Source organism: Triturus cristatus, chromosome 8 (assembly GCF_964204655.1).
Source record: "Triturus cristatus chromosome 8, aTriCri1.1, whole genome shotgun sequence".
Classification (NCBI taxonomy): Eukaryota; Metazoa; Chordata; class Amphibia; order Caudata; family Salamandridae; genus Triturus; species Triturus cristatus.
Genome location: NC_140591.1, coordinates 522920468 through 522943892, shown reverse-complemented (window position 1 = coordinate 522943892; position 23425 = coordinate 522920468). Strand labels below are relative to the sequence as shown.

At 45.5% G+C, this 23425-nt stretch overlaps 1 protein-coding gene across 3 annotated transcripts in view; it reads left to right on the top strand.

Moving 5' to 3' along the window:
- The window catches only part of DIAPH3 (diaphanous related formin 3), a 2278729-nt gene that overhangs the window by 1110646 nt on the left and 1144658 nt on the right, over positions 1–23425 (top strand). For 2 of the 3 annotated variants that reach the window (XM_085621985.1, XM_085621986.1), the window contains one exon: positions 10764–10802. The exons of the other annotated variant lie outside the window; for it this stretch is intronic. In XM_085621985.1, the coding sequence (XP_085478111.1) occupies positions 10764–10802 (39 nt within the window). The remainder of the gene's footprint in view (positions 1–10763; positions 10803–23425) is intronic. 3 annotated transcript variants of the gene reach the window in all.

Here is a 23425-nt window from a genome sequence, read left to right as displayed (position 1 = left end):
AGTATAATTATTGATCCAAACAGATTTACATTCCAAGTTTGTTTTCACATATTACAACTTTCATTCGATAGCTTACTCTTGTGGGATGCTTATTATGTGGTGTTTGATTCATCTACCCCTGCTAGACTGGGTCCCCTCCCACCCTCTCCCATCAGGTGCCTGTGTCATTATTAAATAGCATGTGGGCCTCAGGCCTACAACTCAACAATGGTGACGAGGCGGGTCTGACCCTGCGTGCTTGCTGAAAGAGACCTCAACATTCCTTCCTCATGGAAGGAAAATAGCCTGCTTCTAGACTACGCTCATGCCGTGCTGCCTGCGACCATCTGCAAAAGGGGAGGATAGCCCTCCTTTAGTACTGTCGATATCGCCTGCCCTGCAGTGGAGGATGGGGTCTCTATTGCGGATGCAGTCCTCTACCTTCAAGGAGGAGTGAATGGAGACTGGTCGCCTCCTACCCCCACATGCCACCATCACAACCGGCTGTAAAAGGAGAGGAAGAGCTCACCTATCAAAGCACAATACATGTTCAGCAGTTGCCTGAAGCCGCCTTGATAAAGGTCAGAGCGAGAGCCTCCCGCTACGTATGCAAGAGCTGCAAGCCGTGCTCACACAGTCACTGTCACGATAAAGGAGCCCTGCGACCCTCACAGAGCGGCAAGAAAGCCAGCGACCCTGCCACCCACCTGGCCTAAAGCAAACTTTGACGTGCATTAGAAATGTGGCGAACAGTAAGGCGAAATAAGAGAGAAAACATAAGCTGCTCAGCTCTAGTTAAGAACCTGCAGAGGACCTGTACCTGCATCTTCAGCCCCAGCGCGGCCCGTCGGTAAGAAAGACTACTGCAACCGGGAAGGTGTGTCTGCTTGGCTGTAGTCGATGTCTGCATTGCCACGAATGGTCAGTGAGCCACACCGCAACGGGAATAGTTGCCTGCATGCATGGGGGAGGCCTTCAGCGTCCTCCCGGGGTCTGCAATGCCATCTGGTGGCCATTGCAATTGCCATACCCCCAGCTACTGCTAGCCTGCAGCACGAGGAAAGCTGCTTTGTAAAGCACTTGTAGCGCCACCTGTTGGCCACAGTGCCACACCGCACCCTGAGCTGCCAAACAAAGGAAAAGGCAGAAGGAGGCTGAGAGACAGGCAGTCAGGGCTGGTGCTGATTGCACCACACGCCGCCGAGAGGCAGTAGCCTACCATTATAAACATTAGGATGCTAGCCTAAGCAATAAAAACTAAAAAATAGTCAAGGAGCACCACAGGCCCCATGTTGGCTGCCCTTTAGTGGCTGCATGAAAAGGGGGGAGAGACTGTGAACCCCTATTGAAAGAGTGCCAAGAAGCCCAGCAATGCGCTAGCCCAGAGAAGCAACAACTACCCAAGAGTGCTCCAAACGCCCCTGGTGGCTGCCTACTGGTTGTAGGGGAGTGGCTGTAAACCCCTGCAGAGAAAGGGCCCTAGGCCGCCCACAGCTGTCTCAAGCCGTCTCAAGCACACACAGAACATTGGATTTACAGCACACAGAAAGCTGCATGTGTACTGGCCAGAGAGCAGAAGCCACATGTGGACCAGCAATGTCTCTAGTGAGAGAAGACCGTGCAGCACGCCCCTCATATGGTGAACGCCCCCCACCGCAAAAGAGAAATGGGCACTCAAGGTGCAAGCAGGAGTCCACCAAAGACTGCATATTAGATCCACCACTGCCTAACAGGGCACCAGCTCATAAGAACGCACCCTGCAAAGGTGTGGGATTGGAAGCACGAAGTCAGAGGTGTGCCGAGGGCCACACCTGGGAGTCTGACAGCAAGGGCTGGAGCCCTGGAGAGTGAGAGCCCTCAGAGGAGAACCAATGTTGCATGGAACAGGCCGCACCAGCTGGCCACCCAGCACTGAATGGCCACCTGTGACCCGCCTGTAAGCATACCACAAGAAGTGAGCAACCCTGCCAAGGATGCCTGAACAGAGACAGGAGCAGGCACCACAACAGCGCAGGCTTGAGTCGCGAGCTCTCCGCCCTCGAGCAAAGATAGAAGAAGATGACCCTCCTTCCAGAAAATGGAGCGCTGAGAAGGTCCCTGGGATGGGGATGAGAGCCCGCAAGAGGTCCACAAGGAGGAGAAAATGGCAGCCAACCCTAACCCCAGTGGAAACGGCTGAATACTGATCTACCACCTTCACACAGAAAGCAAAGCAAGGATACAGAGAGACTGGTTGCCTGCCAGTCACCCACCATAGGGACTAGGCGCAGTGCCATGCTCCACCAGCGTTCATGCATAGAGGAGAGAGAAGGAACGGCCTAGTGTGGCCCGAATGCAGGAGTGAGAGCCTCTACAGCTTCACTGCACCAGTGAAGCCCCACTGTGGACCAGAGCTAATCAAGGGAGTGCCTCTACACTGCTGTAAGTGAGGCAGGAGGAGAGCCGTATTTTCCCAAGTGGCATGTTGCCACCACTGTAACACGAAGAAGAGAATGTGGCACGACCCCACATCATGAAAGGAGAAGAATGTCCTACTCCCCACATTTCCTCAAGATGGAGTCGCTGTGGCCCAATACAGGCAGGAGGAGAGTCGCACACTCCAAGTGGCCACCCACTACCACAGCTCCCTACTGCCCATGGAAGTCATTCCCAGAAGAGGGAACGCCCGGAATAGGAGCTTCAAAAAGCTCCCTGAAGAGGGAGCACATGAGACAAGTGGCCGGACGCCACCCAGTGCCCAAGAGGGAGAGTAGAAAAGAGTGACGGAAGTCTCGCCTGCATAGTCCAGAGACCATTGAATTTTGATAGGCCCTGTTTGAAAGATGGTGCATTCCACTGCACCTGGAGGAAGAACTGAAAAGAAGAGTGAAAATCCCGTCACCATGAAGAACCGGATGAACACAGGTGTGATGGAAAGACCAACAAGAAGAGAAGAACGAGGACTATTACCACAACAAGCCAAGAGTGCATCCGCAGACACAAGACAGCCACCAACAAGAAGCGTCGTCCCTGGAGACAGCTCAATGGAAGAACCAAAAGTAAGCCGCAACAAGTGCGAACCGCGTCTCTCCCTAACGCTTTCCAGTGTGACCGTCAACTACTGAGCTTCGGCAGTCTGTCGGATAGCATCCCTGCTCGCGACCGCAAATGCCAAGGATGAAGAACAGCCTCAGCAAAGAGACTGAGTTACGTGGCTATGATGTCCCTTCAGGTGGATCAACACCACCTGTCGTTCAGGTCCAATGGCAACCACAACATCATTGCCATGTGCATCACCCAATCCAGCGAAGGAGCAAATCGGCACCAGGATGGAGCTTTGCACCTCCAAGGCACCAAGAGACGAGGCACCCCATCGAAGTGAGAGACTCAGTGTCCAGGGGCTATCTGACAGCGGCCCTCAGGCGGCACCCAAGAAGCCCTGCGCTGTCCACGTGGTATCGTGGCAGCCCCGCATAAGGACTTCAAGGACATTCCTGAACTCAGGGATCCTGACACGAGAGATGGCCTGGAAGCGGCTCCACCGACAATGTACCAGGAGGCACAGGGGCTTCGGGGGATGACGTCCTAAGCATCATCAACTCCATTCTAGTCCTAGCAGATTGGTCATTACAGTGCCCAGGTGACCTTAAGAAAAGACTCTGTAGCAGGACTCCACCAATGCTCCTGATGCACTATGTTTAAGTTGTTTGATACTGACAGCATCCCTGCAAGAGCACACATGTTCATTCATCAATGTGTAAGTGGACATTGATCAGATGGGCAGGCTGCCAAAGAATCCGGACTCCTACGATGCATTGTTCGTGCTCAGTAATGGCTGGTTAAATTGTGGCCAGGTGCCTAGATGCCCGGGTGCTCCCAGCTGCACGTGTCCATCGTTGTCCTGCGGACTGTCTCGCAAGACCAAGAGACTGAGTGGTGTCTTATGTGTATAGCTCGTTTGCACAGGTTGGTCTTTGTTTTGTTTGAATAAAATTTGGAGAAATGTAGTGTTGTGCTGGACACGTTCTAGTGTTTCAGAAGGCACTAACTTTGCCAGTTACTTCCTGTGAGGGCTGGACTCAATTGCACTCCACACCCATCCACCACAGGCGTTACGAGTGACGTGACCCTGCCAATAAAAGGGCCCGGGTGGACGTGCTCGTGGCCAGTACTAGTTACCACACATGCCGGTGTCTGTGTCATTATTGAATAGCATGTTGGCCTCGGGCCCACAACACAAGAATGATAGTTCCGTTCCAGATCCGTAAACACACACATGGATTAGGCAATTACGGTTTGTCACACACCTATAACCACTCCGTCCTCTCTGCTTCTGATCTCAGAAAAATGCGTCCTGTATGATGTCACAGCTGTCAAGATGTTTCCATGACGAAGTACTCCCCACTGGCGCCTTCTGTGATTTGCAGGTCACAAGTTCAAATCCGAACAAGGACCAATCCGACTCCCATTCTTCCGATGCCGTTAAATTGAATACAATTAAATTAATAATAGTTGCACTAGTGTCTGTTTACAGCATTTACAAACGTTAGAACCAGTGAGGAATGCCGGTATACCAAGCACGTTACTGTTATTATCTGTTGTTATAACTGTAACCGGATTAAAGTGAATATTCAACGTGAATAATGTTTGTGATTTTCTTTTTTCATTCGGATAGAGCGTGGAGCGTTCGATTTAGAAATATTAGTAGCGCCTCTTGTAGCTGTCACGCCTTATAAATAAATTAAATTAGGCATTTTGAAATTGTGCCGGTTCGATTAATACTGCCTGCCCAGCAGTCAAGCATGAAGAATTGTTTACATTTGAAATAAGGCTGGCCTGCAGATTGGCTTTCTGAATTCGAGCAGCAGAAAGCGGGTGCATTTTATTGAGGCGCGGCATAGTATGTCTGTTGGTATACCGAGCAGGGTGGACTAAGAAGGGGGAGGTGCTTGTTAATTTCCAGGCACTTTCGCCTGCACTCTTTGGATAGGATAAATAGACCCGTCAGCTTTTCTCTACTTTATGTGATGTGGCACCCCATCTGAAATGTTGCATCTGTCTCTCAGATGAAGTCATTGGGTGTTTGTTATGAAGTCTGCTCAAAACGCGCAAATTGAGATGTGCCGAGACTATAATATAATGGGTCATTACTGCTTAAAACACGAGAAGATTGCTTTTGCTGCTAATGAAATTTCTTTTTTTCCCTTCAAAGCCGCAGAGCGCTGGGCAGACGACTTTTGAAACTAATTGTAATGCAGTGACACTCCCTGTAATCTGTGTGATCGTTCACCTCTGCTCCCTGCCTGTCCAGCTGTTGTCGTGAACAATTATCAGCAAGTTATTGTTCCGGTATGAGCCATGTCATGCTTGAAAGTGAGAAGGGGGAACACCTTAATGAGGGTGCAGAACTGGTGGTTGATGAAGGTTAAGTAGATGCAGAGATGCGCGCTTCTTTCCAGCATTGCATTTTTAAATTGAGGCAATGTGCTCTAATGAGACCGCGCGCACAAGTGGAGCTGATTGACAGGATTTGATTTGGTTCTGCAAGATGGTGGTAGGATTTCCACTCTGCATTTCAGTCGAATAATTTGGGCGGTGTATTGGGATCTCCATTGCTATGGGCCTTGTGGTAGTGCAGTTACAGCTCCTATACTCTTATCTTTCACACTATTTTCTTTATCTTTCGTTAGTCGATTTTTCTAATGTTATATTTGTGTTTTATAGACAAGAAGCATTTCAATTCGGGTCACTGGCTTTGCTCACAGCTCAGAGTCCATGTATTTGTATGAAACTCAAGTAAAAAAGTACCTTAACATTTTCTCCGTGCATTCTCTTAAGTTCATTTTATATTGTAATTCAGTTAAAGCATTGATAGCAAAATGAAGTGTATTTTAAACGTTTTGTGCTATCTCCAATTAGGTTTATGCATTTCTGGCGCTTTTTGATTTCAGCTGTCATTTGCAGAAAAATGAAACACGAAGCTGATCATGTGTGGGAATGGTTAAATTCCAGTCCATTTATTTTGTGTCCTCTCCAAAAAGCTATATATAGGTTCCAACCACATTGACGTCGGTTCGGCCGTATTGAATAGTCCAGCCCAAAATATCAAGCCAGAGACCCTCTAGGCTGGGAACCCAAGAAACCCTAGATTCATCTCAGTCTTATTGGACCTTGTGAAGCCTATGTCTTGTTGTAATATAATGGTGCATTGTATTTATATAGCGCGCACTACCCCTGAAGAGGTGTGAAGCGCTTTGTGGCGATTAGCACACTACTATGGAACCCAAGATTAGAGTTAAATAGTTAGTAGATTAGTAATATGTGATTTCTTTTTTCCTAACTAGAACAGTTAGTTGTGGTAAGTTCGCAATCTTGAGTTCTTGAGTGTTTAGTAGTGTTTTAAGTAGGGGAGAATGATTGGAATGGATGAGAAAAGGGAAGCTGTTAATTGTTAGTGGGAATGGTAACAGAGCACCTGTTGTGTAAATTGTCTAAAAAGGAGGGGAAGTTGGAAAAGGGTGTTCGAGATTGCATAGTAGCCAGAAAGGTTTACGATGAGTCTGAGAGGAGAGTTTTTTTTAACAAGTAATTGAAATGAATATATATATATATATATATATATATATATATATATATATATATTGCAGTAAACCTTTCATTTGACAATCCTCTGTAATCCGGATCAAGAAGGGAACAGACTCCACTTAATTATACCAAATGTTATTTATTTTTTGTATTTGTGCGCTATGCCGCCATGACGCGTTTCGGGCTTTGCAGCCCTTGATCACAAATAACAACACAACACTTCCTGATTGAGATGTTGGCAGCCAATCAGATCTCACCCTGAGCTCTGCCGGCTCCGTAAAGGATTCGCGTCCCTAGATACACATACATCTTTTTTCTTTAATATCTCCAAAACTACTGAACTGATTTACACCATATTACAAAGAAAGGGCTCTTTTTGTACCAAGCGCTAGCTTTCTGCCACATCTGTTGTAATTCTGCCTAGCGGTTCGGGCTGTACTCGTGTCTAAAATCCCTGTGGGAAATGACATTGGGGAAAAAGCATTTTGGGACCATCGCATGACAAATCACGCTGACACTTACCAGACAGCAGCTGAAGTGATTGGCGTACTCGTTTTTGAAAATTTCGTTAAGATTCGTTCGCAGAATTCTGGTCCTGGACATCTGCCAGACAGCAACATTGGCAAGTCTGCACACGTTTACCAAACACTACTGTCTAGACAGTCAGCTGTGTAAAGATGGGCACTTTGCCCGTTCCGTCCTGCAGGACGTCCTTGTTTGAAATTGGTTCACGTACCCACCTCCGGGGAGGTATTGGTTGGATATTCATTCAAAGGTAAGGAATCTGCGGCTAGAAGTCTCTATCAGATGAACAAATTAATTACCTTAGGTAACGCCTTATCTGGCAGAGACTATATCTAGCTGCAGATTCCTTACCAACCCACCCATCCTCCCCGCTCTGGGAATGGATTTCTAAGGAATAGGGCTGCACCTTTTCAGGGCCCTAGTTTTGCACACTAGTGGTCAGTGATCTTCATGACTCTGCGCTTCTGGCGTGGAAGGTCGTGAAAGTAACTGATGTCAAAGCACTTGGGTGGCGCCTATATTAGTGCCGCGATGTCACTTACAGCGCGGATGACGGGCGCATGGGTGCTGCTCACGAAAAATCTTCTGGGCCCAGTCTGATGCCTGGGGAAATTCACAAAGTAAGGAATCTGCCGCTAGATATAGTCTCTACCAGATAAGGCATTACCGAAGGTCAGTAACTTGATCATTACTTAGCACAAGGTATGTGTATATGAAACAAAGCAACTAGTTCTCCACATTGCCCACCATCTGCATTGTTATTAACATACTTAATAATGTGTCCAGATCAAGGCAGCCTCTGTTTTGCATTTATAAATGTAAGAAAGTGAGTAGCAAGCATACAGTATGCATAAATGCATTTACCTGATTTTGTTTTGTATGCTGTAATTGTGAGAATGCACAGTTCCCTCATGTGACAGCCTTATTTTGTTCTGCAGTGTAGGCCCCTTAGTCTCAAATGAGCCATTTTTTTGGTCTCCTGCTACAAATACTGCTTTCTGGTATACCTTCACTTCCAGGGGTTTTCAGCCTGCACCTATACACCAGGGTTTCCAGAGCAAACGTTTGTGTGTGGGTGGGGGGAGGGGGGGGGAATTGCAGATCCATGCAACATTTATAGATCACCCCAAAAATAAATATGCATTTAATTAAAATAAGAATCATTGACATAGTCTGTGGTAATGTTCCCCACTATGACCCACATGCCTGTGCTGCCATTCCTTTAGCTTGTGGGTGTGCCCATATTTAAAGATGCCACAGGGACAGGTGATCAAGCATCCTAGAGATCAGTATAACAGAAAACCAAATGTATTAGGACCAACATGGATGTATGTGGGAGTATGCCATGTATGCTTGTGTGATCATTTGTGTAACCAGTGCCCACACCAGGTAGGCCTAGGAAGGTGGGCTGTGTATTCCATGCCCACGCTAGGAAGGCCTAGGTGGCCTATGAAACCCCTGCCATTGTCGGGAAGGTCTAGGTGGGCTATCTAACCTGTACCCATCTCAAGAAAGGTCTAGGTGGGGTATGTTACCCGTATGCATGTCAGGAAGGTCTAGGAGGTCTAAGACAACCATGCCCGCATCAGGAAGATGTAGATGGGCTTTATAACACGTGCCAAGGTCTAGGTGGGCTGTCTAGCCCATGTTCATGTGGGGAGAGTGTAGGTGGCTTCTAAAACCCATGCCCACGTTGGAACGTTTTAAGTGGCTTATGTAACCATTGCCTACCTCAGGAAGGTCTAAGTGGGTTATGTAACATATGCCTGCATCAGGAAGGTCTAGGTGGGCTATGTAACCCATGCCCACATCAGGAAGGTGTATAGGTGGGAGTTCGAAATGGGGTTTCTGGTTCACTAAGGTATGCACTCTGGCCAGGTAGAACCTACAACTCTAGTCAGGGTAAGCTAGATATACAAATAAGATAACCTGTGCACACCCTCTGGTAGCTTGGTGCAGAGTAGGCAGGCTGATCAAAAGAGACAATGTTTGAAGTATTTGTGCAACACACAGTAACACAATGAATACACCACACAAAGACTTCACACAGGTTTATAAAAACATATTTCTGTATTATTAGCAAAACAAGGCAGAGACGATATAAATATGATATATGCTATTAAGCATACTTGCACGTAATAAGTTGCAAGAGAAAAATACAGTGCTCAGGACTCTCCCTGTATTTCATTGTTGGTGTGTGGTCAAGCTGGACTGAAGAGAGAGGCTCAAATGCAGAAGGGGGGCCTACAACGGAGGCTGCCGCTCAGTATCGAAATGCAAGTAAGCTCCCAAAGCCGCTGGATAGGGGTCAGTGGGCCACGCAGGCCGTGCTCATGACAGGAAAGTTGCCCGCAAGGGAGTGCAGGTTTGGCAAAGTACAGTATTTTGGTGCAATATTGAAGAATAAAAGCCGCAGCGCCTGGGTCAATCCAGGAGTCAGGCTGCAGAAGCTGTCTGCAGGCCTCGAGAGTGAGGTCCACGTCCTTAGCTGATCAGGACCACCAGCAGTTGCTGACGCAGAAAGCACCATGCAGCTCTGGGATGCGTAATGCCGAGAAGCCTTGCACTTCAGGACACGTCCCTCATTTCCATGGCACTGCGTTGCGTTGAGCCGCGCTGAAACGCTGCTGCTGTGAGCACGGCGGCGATTGCTAACACTTCAGCCAGTTGTTGAAGACTGTAGCGCTAAGTCCTCAGCAAAATGAGAATCACGTTTGTCGATTTGAAAACAGTCACTTGTAAATACAGGTGTGAACATACTGCTCGACTGTTGTAGAATCCCTCTTGCCGTCAGGGGAGTTTTAAGTCTCTTCTGGCCCTGAGACTTTGGGGAACAGAGAGCAAGCCAATGAGCCCTAGGAGACAGGTTTGAAAGGCTACTTCTGTGGGTGTCACAATCAGTGCTGAACCCCACTAGTAGCATTTAACTTGCAGGCCTTGGGTATACGGCATAGCACTTTACAAGGGACTCACAAGTAAATTACATATGTCAAACAGGCGTAAATCAATTCTACTGTGTTCAGAAGAGAGAGCACATGCTCTTTAGCTCTGGTCAGCAGTGGTAAAGTGCCTAGGCTCTTAAAGCCAACAAAAAGGTCAGAAAACAGGAGGAGGAAGGTAAAAAGTTCAGAGAGGGTAATTTTCCCAAAATAGGAAATTTATACACATGTGCCTCTGGAAGTGTAACCCACACCCTAGAGCTCCCTGAATAAATGATTATTTGGCACATGTTTGGGACCTCTGATCTTGGGGAAGGGTACAGGAAGTTATCCAGCTCCTGCACAGCTAGAACCACATTTGAAGACACACTGTTCTAGTTGGTTGATTCATCAGGGCTAAGGCCAGACTTCACCTCACTGGATTCCAAGTTTAAACCATGGGTGACTGGTGATAGCTCATAGTAGCCCGAACCCTGATGAAATTGCTGTAACGGTTGCCTGGCAATGAAACATGTTGGCCCATCCTTAAATGGTCTGAAACTAGCAGTTTATTTTTAACTTTGAGTAGCTCACTATATGGAATAAAATTAGGATCTTATACACGCGAGTCCTAACTCAATTTCACTTTGAGAAAAGTGGTTTTCACATCACGGTGTCTTGCTCTGACACAAACACATTTTTGTGCATATCCTTCTTTAACTGTTTCTTCACCTCTTGTGTTTTTACACTGGACACTATTTCCTTTTCTTTTCACAGGTACGAAAGTTACCGATGATGAGAAATGTGGGCAAACTGGTGAGTACCGACCGGCAGCTCCTTCGGTGATGTGTACGTGCGGTACTTTCTCTCCTTCACACATTTCTTTTGTATACACCTTTTACGAGAGTGTATATATTCACGGGTGGACTGATAAACGTGTACCTAGAAGATTTTCAGTGGGACATTTAGGAATGGTTATGACTGGCAACTGACTAAAGCCAGTAGTTGGGTGGAGAAAGTAGTACGCTACCCCCGTTTCTGAAGAAATTAAAAATTATTAATATGTCCTAACCAGTCAGGTCTAAATTGTTGATTGTCCTACTGATTATGTTAGCAAGAGTCTGTAAATGTTGTGAAGTGTCTGGGAAAGTGATAAGCCTTGAGAGACTTCAGGAGTCTTAGTCGTAGGGTGGCAGAGCCAAAGATTAACTTTTTTCACCAGAAAGCAGCCAAATCATGACCTGGCACACCTCCTCAATACGCTGAACTAAGAATGGTCGCCCATATCAAATGCGGCATGTGAGCACGTGTCCATCAATAGATAAGTTGGATGCTTCTCAGCAGCATCCCGTTTTCCAGTTTCTCATGTTCATTTCTCTGAGTGCTGAACCAGGGACATCATGGCGACCCAGAGCTGTGTCACCCGGAAGTAAGGCGAGGCTCGCCCCCCAAAGCACGCCAAACTGATCCCAGGCATGCAATGCAAGTCTCGAAACCCTTTCGTCTGGCATCTGCATGCACCTGTTTATGTATATAGTATGCATGAGTTCTGACTGCGTTTAATGTTTTTTTTTGTTCCACTGAAATATTGTTTGTACCATTTGGTTGATTTCAAAATCATTGTCTGCCGAGGTTAAATTCACCAAAGTGAGCAACAATGTTGCTAGTGCACGTGTGCTAGAAAAAGTTTTGTGTACTTTCTGAGTGATGGTGTTCTCTTGTTTTCTGAACTTAAAAAAGCCTACCTCTTTTTAGGTTTGCCTGCAGACAACTTTAGCAGTTTATCACAGTTTTTTTTTTTTTTTAAATTCCCCAATATACATTTACAGTGGTCTTTGGTTGTGCACCAGAAAAGTATTACTTTCCCACATCCCGCTATTGACTATTTGATGATATCATTCCGCCTTTTACGCAATGCTTGTATTGCAATGGAAGAGGGGCTTCTTTACATCTAAAAGTATACTTAATCATAACACATTAGATTTTTTTTTATCCATGCATTCTAAATATGAAGCACTCTTTTTATAATTGCTTGCTGCAGCTGCATTTTTATTGACATTTTCTGGAAATGCTCTGTCTGTTAAGTCCTAATATCTTCTTTGAGCATGCGCTGGCGCTAAATGTTTCTCATCGAAGCTTCTATTTATTCACTACTCTATAAGCATTGTATTCGTAGATGCGTTATCCAAGTCTGCCTATTGGCACTTTCATTGACTCTTGCTAGGAGTGAATGAGCATTATCAGGAAACAAACAACTGATCATAGTGACCATGTGCCAATTAGTGTCTCACTTTGTACTAGTCCCTGTGCTTTGGGTCTTATGGTTTTCTAGGCGCATATGCTGGTGATTGGTATTTCTCTGAGCTTTTGGTAGCAGGTCAGTTTTGGCTACTGAAGTCTGATCTTGTGGTCAGTTGGATCCGTTGCTATTTTGGCCTAGTTAAAGTTGACTGGATCTCATATTTTGAGGCTGATGTAACTGTTGCAAAGAAGCCACGAGCATGATTGCGGTCATTAAAGCACACGCCCGTCATCTTATCCATTCATCCCTTTCTGCACAGTATACTCATCCCATCAATTGTCCACATATTCACTCACCAATTCTTCCGTCCATGAACTCACTCATTTATATATGCACTGTCATCCATTTCTCAGTGCATCATGCCACTCATCCATACGTTTATCTATTCTAACCTTTGCCTCAGTTCCGCATTCTCCCACTCAACAATCCAATCAATCAAATAATTTGTAAAGCGCACTACATACCCGCAAGGGTTTCAAGGCGCTGATGGTGGGGAAAAGGGGGTGCTGTTGCTACTGGTCGAACAGCCAGGTCTTGAGTTGTCTCCTGAAGGTTAGAAGGTCTTTGGTTTGTCGTAAGATGAGGGGGAGGGTGTTCCAGGTCTTGGCGGCGCGGTGGGAGAATTATTTGCCTCCGGCTGTGGTTCTACGGATGCGTGGGACGGTAGCCAGGGAGAGGTCTGCGGAGCGGAGTTTCCTATTGGGTACGTAGAAGGAGAGTCGACTGTCTTGTGGAGTGCCTTGTGTGCGAGGATTAGGAGCTTGAAGGAGATTCTTTTGTCGACAGGGAGCCAGTGCAGGTTCCTCAGGTGGGGGGTGATGTGGTCGTGGCGCGGGACGTCGAGGATCAGGCGTGCAGAGGGGATGTATGTCGTTACAACGCACACTTTTACAACGCATGCACTTACAACGCATTTTTTACAACGCAAAATCCATTACAACGCACTACACTTACAACGCATGACACTACAACGCATTTTTAAAAACTACCTTTACAACGCATACCATTACAACGCATAATAGTAAATTGCATTTAAGGTAAGAATTAGATAGTATAGGGGTAAAAATTACTTTTCTAACTCCAGGGGGTGCAACAGTAGGGTAAGTGTTGGATAGTATAGGGGTAAAAATTACTATTCTAACTCCAGGGGGTGCAACAGTAGGGTAAGTGTTGGATAGTATAGGGGTAAAAATTGCTATTCTAACTCCAGGGGGTGCAACAGTAGGGTAAGTGTTGGATAGTATAGGGGTAAAAATTACTATTCTAACTCCAGGGGGTGCAACATTAGGGTAAGTGTTGGATAGTATAGGGTTAAAAATTACTATGCTAACTCCAGGGGGTGCAACAGTAGGGTAAGTGTTGGATAGTATAGGGGTAAAAATTACTATTCTAACTCCAGGGGGTGCAACAGTAGGGTAAGTGTTGGATAGTATAGGGGTAAAAATTACTATTCTAACTCCAGGGTGTGCAACAGTAGGGTAAGTGTTGGATAGTATAGGGGTAAAAATTACTATTCTAACTCCAGGGGGTGCAACAGTAGGGTAAGTGTTGGATAGTATAGGGGTAAAAATTACTATTCTAACTCCAGGGGGTGCAACAGTAGGGTAAGTGTTGGATAGTATAGGGGTAAAAATTACTATTCTAACTCCAGGGGGTGCAACAGTAGGGTAAGTGTTGGATAGTATAGGGGTAAAAATTGCTATTCTTACTCCAGGGGGTGCAACAGTAGGGTAAGTGTTGGATAGTATAGGGGTAAAAATTACTATTCTAACTCCAGGGGGCGCAACAGTAGGGTAAGTGTTGGATAGTATAGGGGTAAAAATTACTATTCTAACTCCAGGGGGTGCAACAGTAGGGTAAGTGTTGGATAGTATAGGGGTAAAAATTACTATTCTAACTCCAGGGGGTGCAACAGTAGGGTAAGTGTTGGATAGTGTAGTGTAATATTATACGTTGTAATGGTAGGCGTTGTAATGGAATGCGTTGTAAAGGTAGTTTTTAAAAATGCGTTGTAGTGTCATGCGTTGTAAGTGTAGTGCGTTGTAATGGATTTTGCGTTGTAAAAAATGCGCTGTAAGTGTAGTGCGTTGTAAAAGTTGCGTTGTAAAGGTTGTTCCCCGTGCAGAGGCATTCTGGATTCTTTGCAGTCTGTTGCTGAGCTTGGTCGGGGCTCCGGCGTAGAGGGCGTTTCCGTAGTCGAGTCTGCAGCTGACTAGGGCCTGGGTGACTGTTTTCCTTGTGTCTGTCGGGATCCTACGGAGGGTGTTGAAGCAGGTGGAGGAGACAGCGGTGACTTGTTTGGTCATGGTGAGTTTCGAGTTGAGGATCCACGCAATAGATCACACAAAAATTGTCAGTCTATAAAGGCCATTCATTAAAATAAAAGCCAGACCTGTGGCTTTGCCATTGCTTGTTTTAGGTGGCTCCTCTGCTTTTCAGTTTGCAGCTTTATTGTCTTAATAGATACTGTGATGTTAACGCTTCTGTTTGCCTTGTTGCTATAGTAAGCCATGTTATGAACTATAATAATGCAAAACCTTTTTTTTTTTCTTTAATCTGGCAGTAGTGTATTAAAAATATCAAATGCCGTGTTCGAAAGCACAAAAAACTAGATTGACCAATCCTGAATGGGAAACATAGTCTGATAAGTGGCGCCCGCGTTTGTTTGCATTTGTTTTTGCAAATGCACATTTTCTTGTGAATCTCATAATAGGTGATTAAAAATTCATTTCATTTTTTCATGCTTGATAAAAGAACGTAGCCGTTCTATTCAACTTTGTCTTTGAGTGTGCTTCAGGCTGCGTGCCCTTGTACACAGAGGGTAAGTAAGAGTTGTTGAGTTTAGCACACAATGGAAGGACGGCTGCAGCGGCCTTTCATGCGTTTCCACTCTGCAAGTATTATTCTTTAAAGGAACACCTGTGAAAGTCAAAAAGAAAAGGTACAACAAATGTGTTTCCCAGTAAATCCACTTGTGAAATTACTGTTTGATGAAAAATGCAGTACTATGATAGCACGTGTTCCACTTGCATAGTTAATAACTAAATGTGTGGCCGCCTGTAGTCAGGCATGTTCAACCGACGAGTCTATCGATGCATAAAACACGATTTAATAACTAGATACGTTATAACCCAAAATACTTGTTTTGCTGTTTGTGAAATCACCTTTTCAGGGGCTACAGCTGGGATGTCTGGGGCTTACAGCCAAGGTGGTTAGCATGTGTGTCTTGTTTACAACCGACAGGATTATCTGGTCTCTGTATTGGTCACCCATCCCAAGGCGGCACTCTTGGGGCGTGCAAAATTCGCATAATTTGCTTTTGTTTAAATACGTGAAATTTCAGAAAAAGTACACCTATTGAAGTGAAAATAAATATTGGCTTATGCTGTATTTTATAATGAAGGTCGTCCTTGTGCCCATTTTGAGGCATTTCACGCTAAACAAACCCACAAAAAACACAAGCGCTGCAAGCAGCTGTTGCTCGGATTACGATTATTCACTCTGTTCCTCTGCTCTTGTGCCATGTTTTTGCTGCAAATGTCTGGTAATAATGTGGCGTACCAGCATAATTTGTGAATTTCAAATAAGAATAAATGAAATTACCAGAAAATTCGCCCAGATTTAGCAATGAGGTGAAGCACGGTAGTATCAAAGCTCTACAAGTCAACTCCATGCATTCAGTGCTTCCAGCATGTCACCTTTTTGCACTTCAGCTTATCTAAAATAGTCCAATTGTGTTAACCTAAACTTCTAAAAATAGGGGTATTATCCCTTAGAACTCATGAAACTCAGTTGGCTAACACAGGTGAAACAAATCTGTATTATATGTTACACATGGAGTCGTCATGAGAGATTGTACTTTCAGAATCAGAAGTACTTTCCCAGACCTCCCTCTTTAGGTCTCGCTGAGCCCAGCGCATGCGCGGGATCGGAGAGACATTTTTTATTGACTTTTTTAAGTGCTGCTGGCCGGCCTAGCGCTTGCGTGCATGTGAGTGTGCACGCGCGCAGCAGCCATGCGCTAGGCCAGCCAGTAGCACTCGGGAACGCCTTTAGAGCGTCATCGCGATCACTTTCGCTTTCACAGCGCTCGTGATCGCGATGACTTTCGTGCTTTTTTTGGAAAGCATTGGCCGTGCGCGCACACAACTCCCGCTTCTCCCACTGCTCGCGCGGCCAATGCTTGTTTACGACTTAGTTTTTGGCCTCGCAGTTTCTTTTTAGGCGCTTCGAGGCCACCTGTGTGCCATGTAAGGCTATGTAAAATTAAATGTAGTTATTAAGCTGTTGCTAGCGTCTGCCCGTGTCTCATTCAGTCACTCCACCTTTCCTCTGTCTCCTTCTCACGAAGGGCAGAGAAGCCCCCACAGTGCCCACCTCTCATGTCTTTCTCCCTGTGCTCAACACGCGCCTCATTAGGCTCTATACCAATGCTTTCCCATAAAGGTATCCTCTCTTGCTTGCCTTAAGGTTCATCATTTCTCCCCTCGCTAACTATACCCCCCCCCCCCCCCTCTGCCTCCACCTTTATTCGCTGTTCTTTGACTTCTTTCTCACACCCCGTATCCCTTTTCCACCTCCACTTCTTTTATTTCCCCTCTCTCTACGTTCTCTCTCTTCTGTCTGTCTCGGTGAGACCCTCTGTCTCTAATTGTTTCTTTATCCCTTTCACTCTCAGACACTCATCTTCTACACTCTTTTTCCCTCATTCACCTCCTCCACCCCATGCCTTTGCCTTTATAGTTTTCTCCTTTCCCTCTCTTTAACTTTCCATATCGCCTCTGTATAAACTCCGTGCCCCTTCCAGTCTGTCTCTTAACCCTCTCTTTCTCTAGCTCCTCTCTTCGTTTACTCTTTTTCGCCCGCCCCCTTTCTTTCTTAGGTTTTCTCTTTATTCTCTCTCTGAATCATCACTTGGCTTTTTCTCTTTCCCTTCCATCTTGCCCTTTAGCTACTCCTTTCTCTGCCGCCCTCTGTATCTTCCCCTCTTCCCTCTGCCTTCTCCCCTTTATTTTCTCTCCTTCGCCCCCTCTTTCATTCTCTCTCCTTAATCTCCTCTGCCCGAGCGGCGTGCGCCTCAGCCTCTGTTTAAGGAAGGCCCACTGTACTCCAGGGCGCGTCCTCCTCACAGTAGACAGCGAGCTGTCGAGTGCCCACTCTGCAAGGCTGTCGCAGTGGCGTAACGCGTAAAGACGGCTTCCCCATGCAGAATGTAACGAGGGCGGTGGGCCCCAGAGTGTCTCAAACTGAACAGATATTCACTTGTCTTGGGCTTAATAGGGCCCCCCGAAGGCGTGAGGTCCCCTCTAAAGGGTTGGAGGCCCCCATGCACCCTGCCTCTGTTAAGCCCCTTCCATGCACTTTGGCTGGGCCTCTGTCTGCCAGCAATATTTACTTACCAGATTTGTAATTCTATTTGTTATTGCTCGGGAAAGCCGTTAATCCTGGTGTTTGCCTCTTAGGGTGCACCTCGAAATGATCGCCCAAACGTAGTAGGTAGCAGCACGTTTTTTTAAAGTCTGGCTTTGAAACTGAGACTGATACAGACTATTGATTCTCCCCCCCCCCCCCCCCCCCACCCCCCCCCCCCCCCACCCAAAAAAACCCCCAAAAAACAGAGGGGGTTTTGATCAACAGGCCTCGTCCATTGGTCTGTTGAACTATCATTCACATTTTGCTTTCACCCACCACTGCATTGGGCTTTACCTGCTGGCACCATTCAGTAGAATTAATTGACTGCTTAAAGCAGGTGCACATTGTTCACATCTGCCTACATTTTTTTTTTCCAGTGGCATAGGCGGTTCAAAGTGTGCTTTTATATTTTATTTTAATTTTAACTTTAAATACCAGATATTTATTTTGCCTGCAATTCGTGTGTTCTGTTAGATGGTAATTTAATTTCTCTTTTTTTTTTTGTTATAATGTCATTAAGTGACATTGCAACATTGAAGATGCCCGTGATTTGAATCCTTGTCTTGAGCGGGCAGTTTATTCTTGACTTCTTCTCAAATAATAATAAAATGCATGGCACAATTGAAAGGCTTGGTATTAAAAAAATAATCACCAGTGAAACAGCCACGTTAGAGGTTTTGAAAAATAGTTCTATTTTATTTCAATCCTATGGCTGCCACACTTACCAGGCAGTATATTTTTTTTCTTTTTCTTTTTGAAGCCAGTGCTTGTAGCAAAAAATAAAAATATGTAAACATTGCCCCAGCATGCCAAGGCCACACCTATTGGTGTTGCCAGCGATTTGTTTCTTTAAGTAGCTAGTGGGTTTTGGATTACACAAAGGGCTTGGATTACAGCAGTAGGGTGACCAACTGGCATGGGTGCAAATTCAGGACGGTGAGTGTAAAAATTCAGGACAAAGGGTCAAAATTCAGGACAAATATTCAGGACAGGAGGTCAAAATTCAGGACAAAGGGTACGTTTTACAGACACATCTGAGGAGGTCGTGGAATAGTATATAAGTAAGCCCATCCATATCCAAACACATTCAACCATTTGCAAACCTATCCATCATGTATCCTTCCATCCATCATTTCACTCATCCATCCCACCATCCACTCTTCCACCCATCCATCCATTTACCCTTTCACCCATCCAGCTATCCTTTCACTTACTCATCCATCCACCCAGTCACTTTTCCTTCCACCCATTCACCCTTTGTCATCCATTCATCCTCCCTTTCTCTCTCCTTTCACTTGGCCAGCCTTCCTTCCATCCATCTGCCAACCCACCCATCCATCTACTCATCCACTTATGAATCCATCCATTGACCCTATCACTCATCCATCCTTTCTCTCATCCATCCACCCTTTCACTCTTTCACTCATCTATCCATCCTTTTGGCCACCTACCCTCCCTTTCACTCACTCATCCATCCTTATATCTTCCATTTCACTCATCCGTTCATCTATTCACCTTTTCACTTATCAATTCATCAATCCATCCATCATTTCACTCATCAATCCATTCAATCGCCCATCATCCACTGTTTCACTCACCCATCTATCCTTTCACTTATCCACCCACCCTTTTACCCATCCATCTACCCTTCCACCCATACATCCATCTATTTATCTTTTCTCTCATCCATCCTTCCACTCACTCGTCCATCCATTTATCCTTTCTCTCATAATCCATGCATTCACCCTTTCATTCATCCCCCGTTCACTAATTCATCCAGCCATCCATCCATCCCTTCACTTACTCATTCGCCCACCTTTTCATATTAATTAGGAGCTGAGCCTTTGTCTGCAGTGTTGCAGACAGAAGAGGTCCATCAAGAACTCCACCCATGCTTTAGTTTCTAAAGCTAGGGGTGGGGTGGGGGTAGTGTTCACTATGCCCCTGCACATAGACAATTTGAAAAAGATGAAGTCATGCATGAGTGCCAGGCCGTGAGGTGACTGTGACATGGTGTTGTTTCCAGTGCTTTAAATGAAATGAAAACAAGCATTGGCATAGCCAATAGGTCTCGCTTTTGGGACCTTATAAGTGTTTAGCCATGCAACAGTTGCATAACTAAATGCATATAAGGTCCCAAAAGCGAGACCTATTGGCTATGCCAATGCTTGTTTCTTGGCGTCATCAAGTCCTTTCGCCAAAAAAGTTCTCGAAATAAAATGTTCTTCCCGGGCGAAAAGAGTACTGTGCTCTGCTTACCTGTATGTCTTTGCCACCTCTTAATGCAGGTCAGTTTTCTCTTCTATAATTGGCTCAGATGCCTCTTGGGTGTGTAGTGCAATGTAGATACTTTATAAAAACACTACTGACGAGCGGTGCAATAATATCCACACTGATAAGCGTAGAAATAGTAGCAAAATGAAAGTCTAGTCAGGCAAATCTTGATAATATGAGGGTAAACCTGGTGACCACTCTGTTGCCAACGGGTGTAATTATAGACTAGTTGATTGTTCCAAAACAAAATAAAATCAGATGCCGCTTACCTACTATACAGTGCATCATATACTGCAATAGCAATATGGGAGTAGTGTCTAGAATTTCTCTTGAGAGAACAACTGACAAATGGTACGGATTGTGTTGCTATATTTGCCTTGGCGAAAAAAGGTTAGGTACTGAAGGGTGTGCAGCAAGGTTGGCATCTGCTATCAACTGCTGAAATCCCGGGCTGCCTCTTCTGATAAGTGGATGTTGTCCTAAATGTATCCTTTGGGCTATACCCACTAAAGGTGAAGGCTCCACTGCAGAGCACACATATTCCAATAGGCATAAACAGTATGCATGAGGCCAGGAGACGAGAAGCCACAGAACTATCCAATCAGGAACAATGCATGAGACAGCATCTCAGAAAATCTCTGAAGGAGAAAATGCCTTCAAAGCTATTATGTCCTTGATGGAACCTAAAAAGGGAATTCTCTGTGCAAGCCTAAGTTGGTATTTCCGCTCAATGATGAAGAACCCTATGGTGGACAACAACAAAATTGTTGTTTGCAACTGGTCTGAGACCAACTTAGGTGAGCCCCCTTTAGCAGGCAGTTGTAAAAGAACAGGAGCGTGTGTTCCTGACATGCGTATATAGCTATGATCACTGTCATCACTTTCATGAACATATGGGGGGAGGGCAAGACAGAAGAGCAGAACAGTGAACAGGAGGGACTATGACCCCACAATGGACTAGAGGAAATGCCTGTGTGGCTGAGGGACTGGTACATTAAAGTACGTGCTCTGCAAGTCCAATTTTACCATAAAGTGTCCTGGTTTCAAGGACACCAAGATGTGTCAAAGTCACATTTTGAACCTGTCCTTCCTGAGAAAGACATGCAAAAACTTGACACCTAAATCTGGCCTCGCCCTTCATTCTTCTTGGGGTCTTAGAAATATCCTGAGTATCATACTACATTACCCTAAGCCTCAGATACTACCTTGATAGCACTCCTGGCAAGCAGATTCTGAATTTTTCTGTCTAGGCGACATGATTTGCTGATTTTTGGCAACTAACTGGATGAATTTGGATAGGGCTGGACGAAAAAAGTGTCAGCTTAACCAAACTAAAGTAACCGCATGCCAACTGGGTAGAAAAAAATTCAAATTCTGCCCCCCTGGTTCCATATGACCAGTTGAGGGAAAACTAAAGAGGCTTGGTGACAGCTGCAATAGGTGAAGAGGAAGATGGCTTGTGCATGTGCAGGAGGTCACAGCCTTTGGCACCACCTCTCCCTTTGGAGCTACGAAAAGGCTGGAAGGGCTCTGGAGGCTGCCTCTGTTGGTAACAAGTCCCCTGGAGCAACCACAGAACTCCTGGTGCTTCTGAGGCACTGGCAAGCAGGGTAAAGTAATCCCAGTGAGTGAGCCGCAGCCCCCCCTCCACCCACATGCCCATCCTTAAAGTGCCTCAGAATCAAATATGCTATTTCACCAAAGAGCCTGGCTCTGTCAAAAGGCATGTCCATCAATGATGCTTGAATGATCAATGATGCTTGAATGTCCTCAAACTCAACATTCAAGCAGATCATTTCATAAGGACACTGGTGCCCATGGCGCAACCACAAGTCTGCAGTTTCTTGCCTGGCCCTTGGCGTTAAGGAAGACCAAAAATCCTCAGGGAGTATGGGCAATATCTTGCTTGCCATGCCCCTGAGCATGTGTACGAACAGGCCCAAAATGCATATAGTGTTCAACAACCACATTTTTCGTTTGCCCAGAAGAGAAAACTAGTTTGTTTACCTCGTTGATCCTCTTGGACTCATCTGGTGGAGCAGTAAGGAAGCATAAGCGTTCATACTTTGCATGCTGAAGCTTGTATAACAAGACCCTCTAGAGTTGGATATTGTGTCCGGGATCATGGGTCCCCAGAAACGGGGACTCACATGAGGTGCAGAGCAAGGCATGCAAAAGGCCACCACAAGAGTCCTCGGTCAGGCCTTTATTAACTGGCAGTGTGTGCTCAGCCTTGGATGGCCCAGGTTGTAAAATCTCAGTATGCAAGTTAGTCTTCGTCTCTACTAAAAGCAATAGTAAATCCAAGACCTCCGCAGCCCTACTGGTGATCACCCCAAAGGATGGATTCTATTCTGTAGGGAGGACAAATACTAAACCAATTCAAAGTGTCCAAACCACTCGCATTCGGATGGTAACGTTAGAAGCCAGCATCAATACATTGGAGAAAGGAGAAAATTGTATGATTCCTCATCATTGTGTTTATTGCAGGAAACCTGTTGAAGAGTCCAAACTGCATCGGAGTCAGAACTGAAAATGGCTTCCCACATCTGATAGTACTATCACTGAGGCAAGGGAGCAGTAGTTTAATCCACCCTAGTCATAAGCTGCACTTTATTTATTTCATAGAACTTCATAGCACTAAAGGTGGCTCAGGATCTGCCACCGGAATTGGGGAAGAATTCAGAACTGATGCCCAAGGAGCAGTCTTGACTGTCTTCAAATCTAATAGTAATGTAAGTAAAAGTGTGGTACAAAACAAAAGTAACACTATTGAAGATATCGGCCTTTAACCTTGATGAGCTAGGAAATCACCCTTTCTCTAACTTTAAGGTGAAGGTTCTCGGCTATAACCACATTTTACCTTAGGTGGGTGGGGCAACTCAAGAGGCTCAGCTGGTAAGGGAGGCGCTGTCTCTGGATATTTGCAATTCTATTTAGCGTCAATAATGAACACTGCAATACCTCCGCAGCCCTACTGGTGATCACCCCAAAGGATGGATTCTATTCTGTAGGGAGGACAAATACTAAACCAATTCAAAGTGTCCAAACCACTCGCATTCGGATGGTAACGTTAGAAGCCAGCATCAATACATTGGAGAAAGGAGAAAATTGTATGATTCCTCATCATTGTGTTTATTGCAGGAAACCTGTTGAAGAGTCCAAACTGCATCGGAGTCAGAACTGAAAATGGCTTCCCACATCTGATAGTACTATCACTGAGGCAAGGGAGCAGTAGTTTAATCCACCCTAGTCATAAGCTGCACTTTATTTATTTCATAGAACTTCATAGCACTAAAGGTGGCTCAGGATCTGCCACCGGAATTGGGGAAGAATTCAGAACTGATGCCCAAGGAGCAGTCTTGACTGTCTTCAAATCTAATAGTAATGTAAGTAAAAGTGTGGTACAAAACAAAAGTAACACTATTGAAGATATCGGCCTTTAACCTTG